This window comes from Pleurodeles waltl, chromosome 4_1, assembly GCF_031143425.1.
Source record: "Pleurodeles waltl isolate 20211129_DDA chromosome 4_1, aPleWal1.hap1.20221129, whole genome shotgun sequence".
NCBI lineage: Eukaryota > Metazoa > Chordata > Amphibia > Caudata > Salamandridae > Pleurodeles > Pleurodeles waltl.
In genome coordinates, this window is record NC_090442.1 from 968,394,652 (window position 1) to 968,413,681 (window position 19,030).

The 19,030-nt window shown below is 41.6% G+C and overlaps 1 protein-coding gene across 6 annotated transcripts in view; it reads right to left on the minus strand.

Annotated features, from left to right (window-relative positions):
- The window catches only part of TBC1D22A (TBC1 domain family member 22A), a 1,763,002-nt gene that overhangs the window by 1,307,289 nt on the left and 436,683 nt on the right, over positions 1–19,030 (minus strand). For all 6 annotated transcript variants that reach the window (XM_069229720.1, XM_069229719.1, XM_069229718.1 and 3 more), the window contains exon 8: positions 8,721–8,835. In XM_069229720.1, the coding sequence (XP_069085821.1) occupies positions 8,721–8,835 (115 nt within the window). The remainder of the gene's footprint in view (positions 1–8,720; positions 8,836–19,030) is intronic.

Sequence of the window (19,030 nt, forward strand, 5' to 3'; positions counted from 1 at the left end):
CAGATTCCTAAGGCTAACCAAAACAATTTCAGTAAAATGGGGAGAGGAAAGGCAAAATGTTTGGGGTGAACATGCAGAGAGGGCCATTTTGAACTCCTGTACCTTATCCTCTGGTAGCCTGGCACAAAAGCAGTCAGGTTTGACTTAAAGGCTATATGCCAAGTATTTATTCAGCACTCAAACACTAATAAAGTGAAAAACATCACAAAAATCCTACACCAATGTAGGTAAGTAGAGCAAAATCTAATAAATTATTTGACACCAAAACAACAAAAAGTCCAATCAGCAGAACCAAATAGATGCAATTTTACAGATTTAGGATGCAGCACCTAAAAGAACAAAGCAGGAAGCCATGGTTACCAAGCTTTCTCTATTTATTATGTATGGTACTTAACCCAGGAAATATGTGCTACATGGCTAAACACTTTTAAGGTTCAAAAGGCATGACCTGATATAAGTATAGTGGGCTTTTAACTAAGCCCATCTCACGCCCATTACTTTTACTTGTTCATGGGCTTGCCTTTCAGAACTCAATTGATGTTATTGGTAAATGCGTTATGTGTGTGTGTGTTCCCCGCCTAGGGGCAGTTTTTGTCATGCCATGCTCTTACATGGATAATTGCACGATTGCCGATTATACTTCAAGGTGGGCAAACTATTTTTTTTCTTTTGTCTCTCCACTTCTCGCTGCGGCCCTGGAGCTCACAGCGCCAACAGAGTGAACTCGTTTTACCTTTCTACAGTCGCACTTGCTATTCTATCCACCGGTTTCTTTCACTTTTGCAGGGTGGTATTCGGTAGGTTAACCCCAGCCGCTGACAAATGCAGTGTTCTGAAGATCGTGAGTTCGGATACCGCAGGGCATGTTCGCCCTTCGTTCTTTTCGAGATCGGTGAATTAAATAACACACAATATGCAACAGTAATAACATCTGTCATGTGCAATACTTCGAAGCTGCAGAACTGCGGAACGCAGCGCTATATAAAACAGAAGGGGGCATCTGAGCTGGAATCTCTCCTGATCCCTTGGCGCAACCCCGCTGCTCCCTGTAACTCCACCCGTCACAGTGCCATCACGTTTTAAAGTTCATTTCGGCTACGGAGAAAATATGGCATTGCTAAAATGAATAATAACTTCACGAAGCTTTTCCTGAATTGTTAGCAACGTAGGTGACATTTTATTTTACACAGCTAGTTTTATTTGGCGGGAAAGAGAAGGTAATTTACACAAGCGTGTAGGATTTCAAAGTCTGCTTCCTAAATTTCGCCCACTGGTGCACATTTGAGTGAACCTTCTAAAACACTGTTGCGTATTGTTCAAAGTGCTCTGGTTATCGTTTAGGAGACGTACACGAGGCATGTACAGTTTTAAAAAATAACATAAAAACCCAAATTCCGTCGGATGCTTTAAGGTATATTTTCACTGTCCGTAATTGCATCTGCTTTCTCTCTTTTTCGGTCGAGCCTCGTCAGCGCTTGTGCTGTAAGGTGATCTGTTATGTTTTTCTGGTTCCTGCTCAAATAAGTGCTGCTTTAGGAATACTGCAGCATATTTCTAGAGCACATGGGTAGAATGTCAAGTTCGGTTATTACAAAAGGTCCTCGTTTATTCCAGGCTCAACACTGGATGTTGCTTTGTTTTCAGATGCTTCTAAATATGTCAGATGATGCCGCCAGGAGATGACTTGATTTGCCCAAGATCACACAGATTTGGTGCACAGAGAAAGTTGTGACTATAGTTCAAAGGCCTGATTTCACAGTTGACACGTTTACTACTAGACTTTCCTGACAAATTGTGCTTCAGGTTATATTGAGTATGTACTGTTACATAGTTTTTATTTTAAACAGAAACCAAATACGAATTTTACTTTAGTAGTTCCACTTTAACTCCTGATTAAAAAGCCAGCGACTTAACTCTGGTTGACACACTGTGCCAGGGGTACGACATCGAAATTTATAACATGTAAGACTCTTCATTTTTTCCAATTGCACCACTCTCCATGTAAAGGTCAATAGGACAAAAAATGAAAATGGGGGCAAAAGACCACATTCCATCTTAAGCCAGATCGTCTTCCTCCACCTCAGTAAGTGTGCATTGGTTTTAATTAGGTGCGTGCAACTTGAAAAAAACGAAATGCTAGTTTAGCAATGTTTTAAAACAAAGGACAGCTGCAGAGACTCTTCCGGGAAGTGGGTTATATTTCCACTTATGCAAGGAGTCCCTTTGCCACCCTTGTGGCCAGCACCATCTTCTGCGACCATCCCTGCCACCCTGCACAGGTATCTACAGAGGGGCTCAGGGCTGTCACTGTTTCATACTCCAAGGTGTCTCACTCCTAGGAATTCGTGGTGCAGGAAATCGTCATTAGAGAAATAGCAGGAATGTTTACACTACACCTTGGTGAATCGGCCGATGTTACCCAATTTCACCATGTGCTGTTTCCCAACTTCACCCAACTACTTAGGCAAAATGTAAAACTTTGTCCACAAATAAGTGTCACACGTTTTTGCTACAGGTTGGGAGAACAAGGCTAATAGGAACATTCATTGAGGAAACAAAATGAATGAAACAGGGTACCCAGCACATGTCATCCAGACATTGATGAGTCCAAACCATGACTTGAGACCTCCATTCCTTCACAGCACGAAAACCACACATTGCAGGCTACTAAACCAGAAATAAAAATTACCTCCCCACCCAACCACGGTTCAAGACCGGGAATGGGGAGGTAAGTTTCACGGGCCTCAGCCAAAAGTAGTGGCATTTAGCAGGCACAGTTTTACCTCACTAAGAAGCGGTCTAATTGTTTCGATCTAGGATGTAAATTCTCTTTTTTTCTCACCTCTAACCACAATCATCCCTCACATTGATTTCTTCCCTGCCCTCCATATTGTCATTGACAACTTCTGCTCCGAAATTTCGTTATCTTTTTCGATCTTCCCTTCTCATTGAAACAACAAATCTCAGACACACACTTTTGCCGCAGTCAATTATTTACTATTTAAAAAACGTGTTCTCGTCTCCCTTTTGCAGAAATCCAGTTTACTCCTTAGAACTTGTGTTTTTTCTCAACATAAGTAACGTGTATTTTTCCTTTTCATGCCCTCCTCTTGTCCCAGACTATGTATATTCTAGTGTTAACATTCTGTGTCGTCTGTTCTCCTTTTGTCATGTTTTTCCTTCTTTGGCTTAGCTCGGCTCCATATTTTATGATGGTTTAAACTTAATTCTATCTGCACTGAATTTAAAACTTGTATCAAGTTACCATTCCTTACCAATCAATTGTTATCTGACAATCTCTTTCTACCCGGATTATTCAGTCGATCGCTTAGGGTTTGCTTTACGCTACTGTGAACTGCAAAAAGTATGACGATGACAATCCCCACTGGTTGAAGAAAAGCTTCCTCTGCTTGAGTGGAGCAAAAACCAAGGTCCTGGTTTTCACAGGTTATATTCCATGTGTTCCTACTCAGATAATTTGGCCTGCACCACCCTCTCACCCTAAAAGCAAAAATCGAACAATCATATTGTACCCAGATCTCATTTAATTTTAGCTCAATTTGATTATCAAGGGGTGTCTTTCTTCTAAAACCTACTTCTTTCTCTTTCAAAATAATAAACTATTGGAATTTGCCTCAGCTCAGATGATGGCCTGTCTAGTCTACTGCAGTTATCCTCACTAGATGTTTCAAAACATTCCCCCACAGACTGCCAAAGGTACAGAATCATATGCTCAGGACGTGCCTGAATAACCTGTTGTTCTCTTAATGTGCTGCAGTTGTTTTTACAATGCCTGTACACAACTCATTCTGCTTTTTACGTCAAGCCAAGGCAGCGGGCATGCGCTGTCTCTCACATGTTGTAATCTACTTCTGTGAGCTTTCACCATGCCCATCTCACGCCCTTCACTTTAATTCGTTCCTTGGTTTGCCTTTCAAAATTACCTTGACTTCGTTGGTGATTAACGTTTGCCCCACCTTGAGGCTGCTTTGTTACCGCCTTGGAGAATGACCGTTACATGGAATATTGCATGATCAGCCATATACGTTAGTGTGGCACACTACTATTTTCTTTTGCCTCTCTGCTTCGTGCTCCGTGTACGTATATTGTTTCTTTATCTTTCTTATCTTTGGGCATGCCACTGTTTCTTTGTGGTGTCTGCGCCCAAAGGCTTCAAGCTGGAGGTGAGGTTCTTTTTTATTTATTTATGTAGTTATTTTTGGAAGTTTCATATAGCGCAAACTCGATCAGAGGAGCACTTACATACGTAAAGTTTCATATAGCCCGAAATCGATTGGAGGAGCACTTCACACGAGTATCACTTACATACAAGTTTAGCAGTTGAAAAATATACAAACTGGTGCATTTTAAACAGAAACAAATAGAGAAATCCTCAATACGGCTCTTCCTACACATCGGGACAGCCGATACTACAATATTCACTGCTCTCAGGAAACTCACCCCATAATGATTCGCAGGGCATTTCTTTTACAAAACATTTTCGCCCATAAGTCAGTCTGTATTGCCTACAACAATGGGACTACCACCAAACCATTCAGCAGGATGCACGCTTTCTGTCTAGTTCATCTCCGGGTCCCCACACTAGGTTAGGGGGAACCCCAAAATAGTAACCTCTCCCACCATTCAGTATCTTTTTAAGCTATCATGGCTCAAACCTTTGTTTGACGGCTGGGAGTAGTTTGTGTAAATACCTAGAGGGTGGCCTTACTACGCCCTCTAGGGGCTAAATATATGGTTACACTGCATTACTTTCTGATATTCTGTTTTCATGTGTTATGCCTTCTAGGGGCTGACTATTTGGCAACATGACCATGTTTCTTCCAAATGCTAGTTTTATTGCGGTATTCTCTCTAGAGCCTGTCCTGAGAATTACAGTCAAGATACTACAATATTCGCTGCACTCCGAAACTCGCCCCATAACGCTTTGCAGAGCATTCATTTTACAAAACATTTTTGCCCATAACTCACCATGTGGTGATCCTAGGACAATGAGACCACCATCAAAACGTTTAGCGTGACACACTCATTCTGACTAGGTCATCTCTGGGTCCCCTCACTAGGTTGGGGGACCCGAAAATATTAACCCTACCACCATGCAGTGTCTTTTTAAGCGTTTGTTCTATAGTTGGGAGTAGTTTGTATTTTTAAGGGCATTGTTTGTAGTATTATAGTAGGCCTGAAAATGTGTAATATGCTACGCTCTCTAGGGGCTAAATATATGGTTCCATTGCATTTCATTCTGCCATTCTCTTTTCAGGTGGTTATGTTCTCTAAGAGCTGACTATAGGGTGACATGAGCATGTCTCTTACAATAGCTCTTTTTATTGTGGTGCCCTCTAGGTGCTGTTCTGAGCATTATAATCAATATACTCCAATATTCGCTGCACTCGGAAACTTGCCCCATAATGCTTTGTGGGGCATTCCTTTTACACATTTCTTTTGCCCGTAATTCACCGTGTGGGGTCCTAGGACAATCGGACCACCATCAAAATGTTCAGCATGCACGTTCTTTCTGTCCAGGTCATCTCTGGGTCCCCCCAATTGGTTGGTGGGGGGCAAAACAATAACACCTATCACCATTCAGTGTCTTTTTCAGTTCTCTCATGGCTGGAACATTTGTTTTTCAGCTGGGAGTAGTTTGTATTTTAAGGGCCTTGTTTGTAATATTAATCTACTAGGCCTGCTAGGCCTGAAAATGTGTAAGACACTACACTCTCTAGGGGCTAAATATATGGTTGCACTGCATTACTTTCTGCCATTCTCTTTTCAAGTAGTTATGCCCTTTAGAGGACAATATGGTTACATGACCATGTTTCTGCCAAATGCTATTTTTAATGTGGTGTTTTCTAGGGGCTGTTTTGAGCATTACAGTCAAGATACTACAATATTCGCTGCATTCAGAAGCTTGCCCCATATTGGTTTGTGGGGCATTCCTTTTACAGAACATTTTTTCCCATAACTCATCGTGTGGTGGTCCTAGGGCAAAGGGACCACGATCAAAGCATTCAGCACGACGTGCTCTTTCTGTCAAGGTCATCTATGGGTCCCCACACTAGGTTGAGGGGGGCTCAAAATAATATTATAAATAAATGTAATAGCTAATGCCAATATTTGCATTTTTTGCTGCAGATAGAGGAAGAAGGTAAATAGAACTGCTTTAGTTATATGGAGGGCCACTGGAATTATGTGGCAGAGAGGGTCAAATTATGCAGCCGCGTTGACCAATTTATGTGGCAAGAAAAGTCCAGTTAAGCATTTACAACGCCAATAGCTCTAACTCAAGCAAATGGGAGACCTATTGCCTTGCAAATGCTTGCTTGTTATTCCAGTCCCTCCCAAACGGCCTGCCCCTACCCCCTCTTATTTGGGAGCTCATAATATCAGTTTCCTGTATCTCCTTGAGCTTCTCGCACAACGTGAGCAAAAAGTAATCAGTGGAATGGTGAAAATACCACTTTCATCTTTAAAAACAAACACGATTTAATGCTGTTTTATGGGTTCTATTGAAATGTGGCCTTCATTAACAAAAATAAAAATAAGTCTAATCTAAATCCCGTATCCTGTATGTTAGAAGCCCAGCTGATGACAATTAATTCAATAACTCCAAAGAGGCATCGTCTGGTTATTCGTGTGCAGTGCCTTTTCCCAAACGCCTATTTCTCAATTAAATGAATTGGGATCGCTTTGATCTACTGCAGAGGAAGACGTTGGATCCCAGTTACCTCTGGGGTGTCAGCTGTCACTCGAATTGTAATTATTTTTCGAATATCTGTGCCCTGGCATTTTGTCAGCCTGAGGTGAGGGCTTTCAACTTTATAACAGAACTGTCAAACGTATCAAGGCACTCTTCCTCTCACAATAAGTAACTGTTCATAGCCCCAACAAAAGTTACATTTAATGACGAAAGCGAGACGTTCCTGTTCAAATTAACCTTTATGTATTTTAGCACACTATCTTTTGTTTTCCACTTTCGCAGTTTTTATATTGCAGGCAGCCAACTCAAGGGCACTGGAGCACTTTACCTGAGCACCAGATTACTTTAAGCAGTAAGATGTTTTTCAGGCATGGGGAGATTAAGTGATTTGCCCAGGATCACAGGATGCTGAGCCGACGCCGTAGTCGAACCTGGTTTTTCAGTCCTAAAGACCGCAGCTCTGACCATCAGCTCACAACTCCTCCATTACGTCCAATATACCTTGTTCAGTCCAAGTTTGTGCCCAAAACTCCAACAAAACACCCATTGTATAAGGCTGCAATAGTGTCTGGCCTGAAGTGCATCTTCACCAATACGTCATAGAATTATTTTTCATTCATTTTATTTTTTGCTGATGCTGAACAGGATTAGCAAAAAACATTTGCTGTTGCCAATGTTCCACAGGCACGGCAAAAAATATTCACAAATTTAGTTGCTTTCAACTGAGACCTATAGGCTTTGCCAATGCTTGTTTGATTTGCCTATTCCTTTGGAGCCCTTGAACGAATTTGCATGTAATGTAACAGATGCTTAGCATGTTTAACTGACTCTTGCCAATTTTAAATTTGTACTGATTGTTGAAGGGGGTATAGTTAAAAGCTGGGTCATTAATGTTTTCACATGGCATGTTTAGTGGTCATACATATGGTCAGTTTCATGTAGATTCATCAAGGTGGAACTCTGTTAACAAGCATTGGCACAGCCAATAGGCCGAGTGTTGGTCACTAGCCCTTTGGCTTTGTAAATGCTTGTTTGATTTAGCCATGGTTTTTGTAAAACCTTTGTTGCTTGAAGAAGGGCAGGGGTCCTCTTCAATGCACATATTACCATTGTAGAACCTGACACTCGGGGGAATTACTTTATGTATAGATGTGCATAATGCTCTCACAGAGACAACAGCCAGCAGCTGAAGACTGATATATTGTCTCATGCTGTGTACTCTAGTATACTGAAGAAGAATGTGAATGGCACAACAGTCCATTGAATGGTGAAGACTGGCCCCTTAAGTTCATATAATTTTAGCAATATTTAATGATTCTGCATAACATTTGGAAGGTTTTTAGAAAGCTAAACCAAATAGAGGAATCTTAGGTTCCTTGCAGACTCAACAAGGTGCAGAGGGCAAAACTAAGGGGGGGGGGGGTGGAATCAAAAAGTCATTGGTTTGCCCATACCTTTGACACAGTTTTATGGCTATGAACAACACTTGGAGGACACTTACCATGTTCAGGTTACTCCAATGCAAATGTGTCAAGGGAGGGACACTTAAGGGGGAAGCAGCATTTCACATTTTAACTAGCTTTGCTCTCTGCTGCAAAAAAGATGCTGTATGGAGCTACACAAATTTCCTTCTCTACGTTTGTGTGGTTAGGAGGAAGTAGAGGGGAGGGTGCTATTTTTTAAATGCAGCTCCATGAACAGTCTGCACACCTGGGTTAGAGGACATTCTGCAGAAATGTTAAAATGTGTACCTTCAGACCTAGCATCAGTGCTGTGAATGGTATCGAAGTATCATTATATGAGCTTCTTCATAAGCTAAAACACAAAGATACTACTAATTTAACTGCTGAGAAGAGTGCTCAGGTTCAAGTAATCAACGCAAATATAATCTGATTGCTGTCCAAGGTAAGGTAATGTACATGCTATCATACTAATTTGCAAGCATTAGAATATTTAGCTATTGTGCTTCTTTGAAAACTTCAGACATTTCCATCACAGATTTTACCTGTATAGTCACTAATGAAGACCACAAAGAACGGTGTAAGGATGTCATTAATTCCCTGAACATATCCACTGGCCGGATGTCGTATCGCCCAGATGAACAAAATCCGTTCGAAAATCTGAAAAACACATTTCATCTATAAAGTCACCTAATGAAAACGTGGAAAAAAATATTAGAAAGACAAAGCTAAAAATGACAACGATTGTACACTGGAGATGAGAGTTCGTAAGAAAAGTTGAACGTTTTTCATTTTCAAATATCAGAATGGTATGCAAGCACGGATTTTTCAGTAATTATCCGGAAAAGATGTTTCAGAATCTTTGACATTATTGAGACTATTAGGATTTTTTAAGAATATAGGAACATTAGTACAGAATAACATAAATAAAACAAAAACAAAATAAATATCCCTCCATTTGTCTTGCCTTTGCTTCGCACCCCTCAAAGGAAGTTTTCAGAACTGTCTCCAGACTTTCTACAATGAATTAATACCATCACTAATGAAATCAAAAGCCATTCATTTTGTAGAAAAGGCAAAAGAGCTACACATCCTCCTTACATAAAAGGGTACAAGAAACAACAATCATTCTGAAACAGCAGTGCGTACTCAAACGGAGGGAAATATTGTTAGTATATTCAACCCATTATCTGACCAATGCTTGAGAGCTATGGATCACCATCTGAAATGCCCCTGACTATTTTCCTGGGAACCTTAGCTTCCAAGCATTAATGTGAAAGCTGCTCAAATTATTACCAATACATCAGTTACCGTGCCTACCACGCAGAAAGAGGTTAAATGGTCCTCTATTAAACCATTTCTAAAGAATCCTTGTCTGAATGCAAATAACCCTGCAAAATAAAGACATAGCAAACTGATACTATATAGCTAAAATAATTTGAAGTGCAGCTTAATTTCACATGTGGGAGTTCACTACTGACAGCAGTATCTTTGGAGATGCCAGGTCAGCTTTTTTTCTTCCAGAGGGACAATTCTATCATAGATTCTACGATGGACAAACCGAGATTGCATGAGGATGCAAATGGAGCAGCCAACTTGATCCTACTAGATCTATCAGCTGCTTTTGTCACTGTCCACCACCCAGTACTCCTAACCAGACTGGAGAATGTGGGCATCCAAGGAAAAACAATTTACCGGATTGCTTCATTCCAATCCAACTAGAGGCACATCATCTTGCTTCCACCGTTCCCTTCCGGACCCTACTACCTCGATACCGCTGTCCCCCAGCGTTCAATCCCATCCCCTTTCTTTTAAGTATGCGCCTCAACCCTTTGCATGGACTGATTCAATCCTTTAGTCTGTCTTGTTACAACTACACAGGTGACACAGGGATTGTTAAATAAAAATAAAGAACCTCAACTGGTACAACATTGAAATCCTTAGACAGGGAATTTGACCTCCTTCTGAAGAAATACCTGGCCTATATACCAAGCAGTAGTGCCTTCACAAGCACAAAACATCTATAATTCATCTCTGCGGCAGATCTAACTTTCTAACTGCAAATTGATGTTGTAATAAAGTTCGCTATGTGCTCATATATATTTTGACTTTCTGCTATCGGGTCCTTAAAATCTCCTCAACCAATGGCAATGGGTACAAAATTCAGCAGCTACACTACTTTTACACCTGAAACCCTGAGACATCAAGACCCCAGCCTGGGTAACATTAGAATGGCTGCCAGTGTCTTGACGAATCTCATTTAAAGCACTCCACATTATACACCAAGCACTGTATGGAATCAGACCAACATTTCTAGAACAACATTTCAGATACAGCACCCTAGAAAATGCCTTTCTAGCCAACACATTCTTGAAGGCTGTACTACTATGTTTCAACAAGACATGGCTCAGAGAGTGCTCTTTCTCTGCCTAAGTCAGAAAGTTGTGGAACACTGCTCACTCGGATAGACAAACTAAAAAAACATGTTATTCAGAAGTGCTTAAAAATATGGCTCTTGGTTCTCTGAGCCAAACTCTGCTGTTGGATCTTTCCCAGTTCTCTCACTAGATATTGCCTTTGTAGAGCTGACATGCGCAGAACTATCCAGCCACCACTTGGGACGCCTTTGAAGCTGTGATAAGAGGAAAGTGTATCCCTTCTATCAGCACAAAATAAGCAGAAGACCAAGGACAGGGTGGCCCTTAAAGCCAAACTCCAGTCTGCAGAAACAGCCCATAAAAATGCCCCTCAAACTTGATCTCTAACACTACTGAGGAAAGTTACAACCTAAAGAGGGAAATTAAATGCAATATACACAAACAGAGTGTAGTTCACTCTTCTCCACCTTAGACACATGAGGTAGGCACTCACCTGGCCCGGCAATTGCATCTCAAACACAAGAAAAACTACATTGGGCACATTAACACACAAAAAGGGCCTCTAAGCAAGACATAGTGGTTACCTTCTGTGATTTTTATAGATCCCTCTATACAGCAGAGACACCAAGCAAAATGAGTCACCAAGCAAAATGACGCAGCTTGACTATTTTGACAGGGTCAAGCTACCCCAAGTATTGATCAATTAGAATGAAGACATGAATAGCCCGATCAATGAGGAAGACGTTCAGGTAGCTATTAGGGGCCTCAAGGTGCACAAATCCCCAAGACCCGATGAGCTTAAACCTCAATTTTACAAAACCTTCAGCTCTGAACTAACACCCAAGCTCTTCAATTATATAACATCCACAAATATGGTTACTCCCTCAATGAGTGAGGCATTGCTTACTGTCATCCCTAAACCAGGGAAGGTGCCCCACCGCTGTGCTGCCTATATCACTGCTTAATGCAGACGCCAAACTCTACACCAGAATACTAGCCACAATGTGGGAAAATATTATGCCAGGCTTAGTACACCCAAACCAGTCGGGCTTTATACAAGGGTGACAAATGCATGATAACTTCAAGAGGTTGATCCACCTGGTTGAAAAGGCTACCAAAAAACAAATCCCTGCAATTCTTTTGGGCTGGACGCTGGGAAAGCTTTTGATGGAGTGGACTGGACCTTTCTTTTCCACAAACTCTGCAAGTTTGAAATAGATGAACACTTTATAGCACTGGTCCAGGCAAACTATTTGAATCCATGCTCCCATGTGATAGTTAATGGAGTAGGCTCTGACCTCTATCAACTACAACATGGTAAGAGTCAGGGCTGTACACTTTCATTGCTCTTATCTCCACTTAGCATACAACCCCTAACAGCCAAGAGAAGAAGCAGGGCCGCAATCTGAGGCATTCCATTTGGCTTTGCAAACCACAAAATCTTTCTTTTGCTGATGACGTGCTCCTCTCCCTTACCTCCCCATCCACGTCGGTGATAGCCCTACAACAGGAACTAGCTAATTTTGAAGCAGTAGTAGGGACAAATTGATATATAGACAATTGTCTTACAAAGAGTTTTAAATTGACTCATAAAAAATAAATCTACTCCCTCGATATACAAACTCCATAATTCTTTTAAATCAGTAGTGGATGCGGGCTGCATTGTTCTTCATGTTCATTAAAGCCACATTTATGAATATAATTTACCACTCAAAAAAAGATTTACTCACGCATACTTTTTCATGTGACTAAATCACCAGTCAGGGGTGATGAGTGAGCATTTCAGGACTAAGATTCTCTGGCAAGGTTGACAACACCCATAAAGATACCAGTCTGTGAGAAACCAGAAAGTTTTCCATCACCCATTCCCTGCCTGAAAATATTAGAGATGTACTTCTATCAAAGAGAGTGCATCAATTTCAAGACTGTGAATAGGAAGGAACACTGCAAAACTGGTGGGGCTTTAATGAAACAGGTTTCTGCATGGGCAGACATAGGGCCTGGACCCTGGAGGCCGGTGGTAAGCTGGCGATAACACCGCCAACAGGCTGGCGGTGTACCTCCAGCTATTATGACCGTGGCGCATTAGCCACGGGCATACTACCGGCCCCTCCAACATATTGCTAGGCTTCTGCCTGGCAGTCATAATAGGAGTCCTCAACCGCCTGCCTGTCCACGGCGGTAAACACTGCCATGAAAAGGCTGGCGGTAAGGGGGACTCGGGCTGCTCCTGGGAGCCCCTGCACTGCCCATGCACTTAGCATGGGCAGTGCAGGGGCCCCCAGGCACAGCCCCATCGCGAATTTCAGGCAGTGCTGCACATCATCATTGCCTTCGGCTCTATTATGAGCCGGCTGCAATGTTGATGTGACTTTTCCGCTGGGCCAGCGGACGGAAATGCTGTTTCCGTCTGCTGGCCCAGCGGAAAAGTCATAATAGGGAGCCAGATATACCGCCAGCACTGGCGGTATAGTGGCACCCACAGCTTTGACGGTCTTTTGAAAAGACCACCGAAGTTGTACTGAGGGCCATAGTTTTTTATTAAAGAAGCAAATAAAATAGTTTCAAATTGAAATTGCATTCATGTTAATATATTTTTGAATACCTAAAAGCAGAAATGCGTTCACATTGTCGTAAACAGTTTACAAGGAGTTCTGTTGACAACCTTTCTATTGTTCTATTGTTCTATTGTTAAGGCTTTCATCTCTCACCTTTCAAATACTCTGTGAATTCAAAAACATTCGAGCTACTGAGTACATTGTATTTGCGGATTTTTTCTGGGAACAGATGTATACATTTGCTTCTCTATATCATCTGTAAAGTGTCTTCTATATGTTGTTTTGATCAATGATAGCCAAGAACCATTGCCATACCGCGTATTGGCAAGCATTGCTAGTCCCTCATAACCAAAGGATACTATTGGATTATCTCTCACAGATGTCTTATGTGGCGCACTTGTCACAACGAAAACAAGGTAGAACCTACATATTTTCTGTACACTGTCTGCCCAGGACTCATCATGTCTCTACATCAGGTATGAAACTTACTTCCCAAAAAATGAAATGCAAATATATTTTAATGTGTATTCGGGGTCTAATTCATCCAGCTTTTACATTTATCAATAAAACTTGGTTAATCACATTTAAGCAGTTTTATGTTCACTTATCTGACATAGGTATCAAATCTGTGGATAAATTGTTTGTTAACATCAATGACGTGCACCCCCATTTACCATAACTCAAATGCATACCCTTATGCACCTCTTTGTCCCAAATTGATAATTCAAATGCAATGGAATACATTGTTTATGAACTTTATAGCACTACTTAAAAATGTCACGGCATATTATGATAAGTGGGCCTGGCTCACAATTATTTTTTCAGACATGCGTCTCAGCTGGATATTGTTTTGTATTTTTGCAGTTAGCATCTTGGGCATTTTTTTTCATGTTTCTTTATTAAGGGACATATGCATAGTACAAACTTAGGGTACAGAGCATACTCACGTAGTTTATCATAATCAAAAGCATAAATCAGCAGGTAAGTGTGAGAATCTTTGGTGCGGTTTGCGTAAATCCAGTAATGGAAATGATAAGAGTCACAGCTTGCATTTGATTACCCTCTAGTCAGCATCACTGGGGTTAATGATATCAATGTCCTCTCCTATGCCAATGACACACAACTCATGCTCTCCCTCAGGAACCCGGATCAAGTTCAATGTCTGCAGGACTCAAATCGTCCATTGAAAGAAGACCAACAGTTTAAAGTTTAACACCGACATGACCAAAATCATTTTCTGTGGGAAGAGCAATTCACCATGACATTCTACCTGGTGGCCAACAGGGCTAGGACTGACACCTACCCTGACAACCCTGTCGAACCTCTGGATTGTCATTGATAATGAAACCAACATCACCATCCATGTCAACGCCATCAACACCTCATGCTTCAAAACCCGGAAGTTGCTTAGAAAGATTTTCAGATGGCTCCTAATCAGCACCCGTAAAACTGTGATGCACTCCCTGGTCACAAGCAAGCTGAACTACCACTCTCCATGCCGGGATCAACAAAAAATGCACCAGAAGCCTGCAGACCATTCAGAACTTAGCAGCCAGAATCTTTCTCAACCTCTGTTAGATTGCAAACATTATTAATAAAAAGAGTCACTAAAACATAACATGAAAAAACATGTATTAAAAGACCTAACTGAAAACGTGTGTTAGAAAAATAAACATGTGCTCTGAAAAGTGATTGATCTGGTCTCAGCCACAACAAACGTTTATGTGGAAATAATAACTAATAATGAGAATGTATTTTGTTTATTCATAATTATATGTACTGACAAAAGAGGATTATTAATATGTACTAAAAGATTAATGGTTTACAATTAAATGAAATGTTTTGTTCTTCATGTTTAGCATTAGTTAAAAGGGCTCATGTTTTAGTAATTTTCCACAAACACAATGTTTAAATATTGTGTTAACTTTGTAAAATAATGTTTCTTCAAACATCCTGTGTGACTTGCATAGTGGAAAATTCTGTTGTGCTCCTGATTCATATTTCGTACTTTCCTCGAGTTAATAATTGTTACATCTAACAATGGGAAGGAAGCTCGTCATGTTCCTGTGTAGCTTAATTTGTAATTTTTGTACGGAAGCTGCTGACCACGTGACAGCGTGAACCAAACCTTGGATCAAGAAAACAAAGAAAAGTTATATCTGAAGTGCAAATTATGTGTTATTGGCTGTGTACTAAACCACCTATGTCTTGTCAAATAGAAGCTTAGTTATTAACTTTTGGGACTTTATTATAGCAAACTTTTAGGTGATGTAAGTCAGAGTTTTTCTGTTTAGCTTTCTGCACTGTCAGAGTCTGTTGTTTAGCTCTTGTCTATGATTCTAAGAGTTCATTTATATGAAGCTCAACTTTACTGAACTGTCTCCCTTTCATGTCCTGATGCTAATTAATGAAGGCCTGATGTTCCTTCACTCTGCTGACAAAAATTCTACTGATTGCTGAACCATTTAGGAGAGGTATAACCAATGTGCGTTTGTTTTTCTTTGCATGTTTTCTCTTTAGAAAATCCAACTGCTTATTTTGGTTAGTGTCGTAGATGTTTTCCAAATAAATTTCTGTCTTATTTTATTTTTGTATGAAGCCAACACATGCTTTTTGAATTAGAGTGTTAGTTAGGGATGCCTGCCCTAATATTTGCTCTTGAATCTATATTAATTGATTGTGATTAATTCAACTGCACAAACTAAATATATACTGTTCCTATTATTCACTTAATTCTGTTGCTATTCTGTGTTATTCTTTTGGTGTGCTAATGGTTAATACATTGGCAAAATTGAGATACTTTAGATGCTTTGGACAGCATGTTTTGTTTCTGTCTTTCGATCATTTGGTCTTGCGCCTCATTTATGTGACTTTAGCGTTGTTAATTTGAGGGCAATACATTTTTGAACTTTACTAAACTGGTATGATGCTTCATGACAACATAGGTCATGGTATGTATAAATTACTGACTCCACAATGATTATGTTAAATATTTGATGTTTAATGGTATATTTTGTTTGACTGGATTATCTCACGATACTATCTGAGTCAAAGGATTCAAGTCAACCTCAATGGGTAGTAAATGCCACTGCCCTATTATGTGTAACCTAGCCTGAAATAGCAGTCACATGCTCACATCTGCACTCACATCACACAACACCTGAAATCTACTGATTTCCCATACACACACAAACACAATTTGGAATCCTCACCCACAGTTTCAAGGCGCAACATACCAGTGGCACAGCATACCTTAATAATCCCAATCCGTATTCACAAATCTTCCAGACAACTCTGCTAATCTGGACTTCTACTTCATGCATAAAGAAAACCAGATCGCATGCCTTCTCCTATATCACTCCTAAAGTGTGAAACAACCTGCCACTGCACATAAGAGCCTTTGCCATACTTCTTGAATTCAGCAAGAAGCTAAAGACATGGCTTTTCGAGTAGTCCTATTGGGTGCTTGGTCTGACTAGACTCACATCTGCTCAGTGCCAGGACACTTTTCACGTTGTTAGATATGTGTAACATAAACACAAGAGGAAGAGTAAAGGAAGAGTTGGCCATGGGTTCAGAGTGTTCTTTAACAAAAGAGAATCTTTTTTTATAAGTTCATTGCTTTTCCTATCAATGTCATCTTGACTAAGAAATATCACTCTTCATTTTAAAATCTATATGAGACACCCTACCTAAAATCATTGAAAATGATGAGTTGGATCTATAACCCTCGAGACTGATAGCTCTCAACTTATTGGTTCTGAGAACTTGGACGCCCCAGATGAAAAAGCCGCTTTTTGTTTCTTAAAAAAGATCATAGTGGTAGGTGTTGAAAAACACCTATGCTTGTCCTGGAAAGGAAATTCACACCAAAGGGATGGAGGATGAGTGGCTACATCTCAAAGGGACTTAGGCAGAGCTCAGATAACCCCCAACTCTCAATCTCAAACATAATTTACCTCATTCGATTAAGATATTTGTGCCCACCCCCTACAACAGTTTCAGTTTTTGTTCACGGAACAAGGCTGATTGCCGAAACGCGTTGGAGTTGTTTTGTTTGCTGTGAATAAATGCTGGAATCGCATACAGAGGTGTCCTGGTTCTCTTTGGATTAGGAGAGCGTTGGGTTACTATATATATATATATATATATATATATATATATACCAACTTTGTACTACCGCTCAATTAGCCCATAGAAAGAGGATCATATAGCAATCGATATTTACAACCACACTTAACTCCTTGTGTGTGCAGGACCGCTCCAAGCCATCCGCACACACAGTGCTCATGTGCACAGGAAGACTCAAAGCCATCCTGGCACGCGAGGCAGGAAATCCCTCTTCTGCTCGCACCAGAGGGATTTCCTGCAACTGAAAAAAGCCTCGGGAGCTGGGGAGGCGTTTTCAGTATTTTCGCTGAAATACTGATTGACTCACATGGGGTGCTGACATCATTTCAATTAAAATGAAAGTGAAATGAGCTGATGGGAGCAGGAGGGCAACAAGCAGGAATCTACCCTTTCAACACCAGGAAGGGTTAACGGGCCCCTTGGCACAGGCTTGTGCCCCCCCCCTTAAAAAAACAATCTGGGGGAGATGGGGGCCATGACCTCATCTGCCCCCAAACCTCCTGGGGGGGGGGCAGAAAGCCCACTAGACACCAGGGATTATGTTTTTATATTTGTAGGGAGGAGGCTGCCCAGTATGGGCATGGCCATGCCCTCAACCCCCCCCAGAAAATGAAAATGGTCTGTATACCCCATGAAGGGCAGAACAATACAATTACCCCATCTGTCTCACGGTGGGGGGCAGAATGCCCACTAGACACCTGGGACTACTTTTTTCATGAGCATAGTCAAGGCCATGCCCTCCCCCCCAAAAAAAACTATAGGCCCTCATTACAACCCTGGCAGTCAGTGATGAAGTGGCGGTAATACCTCCAACAGGCTGGCAGTAATTACCGCCAAGTTATGACCATGGCGGAAAGAGCTCAGATAGACGGCCACTTCACCACACCGACTGCCAGGACGGAAACAACAACCACCACGGCGGTAGCCGCCTACAGCCAGGCGGAAGACAATGTTCCACCCACTGTATTATGACAGTGCAATCAGCCACTTTTTCCGGGGCGGTACCAATCAGCCACCTTTTCCAAAAGACCTGGCGGAAACACTGCACAGAAGGGAGAAGACTCACCATTCGAGACACAGGGAACAACCACGCCGCCATGGAGCCTGAGCTGAAAATATTTCCGATGGTCCTGCTCCACCAAGAACACCAACGACGGCGAAGATGACCACAGTGAGTACAGCCGCCTAGCACACAGGGGGTGGGGGGGAAGAGAGTGACACGCAACACACACACCCCTACCCCCAACCCCATACACACAATCAGATGCAGTAAGAAAACATATATACCCCGTACCCATCAGGAATAATGCAAGGACAACACAAATAGATGAAAGTGAGTGTAATAATATAAATACAGTAGAAATACGTACATCCAATCTAAAAGTATATACATATGTACAATTCAAGGGACACTGCCCAGTCCTCAATGTGCGTGGGCCACAGGGCCACATGACAAAGTCCAAGGCCCCACTTGTCTCCTGCCACAACACGAAGAGAACACTGCAGGGGCATCATTTGGAAAACAGGCAGGAACCTCAGGGGCACCAGGAATAGGGGAGCACCTCAGCCGGCAGATGGAACAACACCACTGGCCCTGTGGAGTACAAGGCCACAGTCTCTCAAGTGGGTGACTTGACCACTGGCTCTGGAGGGGACAACATGCCCCATGCATGATCCTGGTCAGTGCAAGGCCACAGTCTCTTGAGTGGGTGACTTGACCACTGGTTCTGGAGGTGGCATTGTGCCCTGTGCTCTTGTTCCTGGGGAGGATGGGGTGAGTGGGTGGCT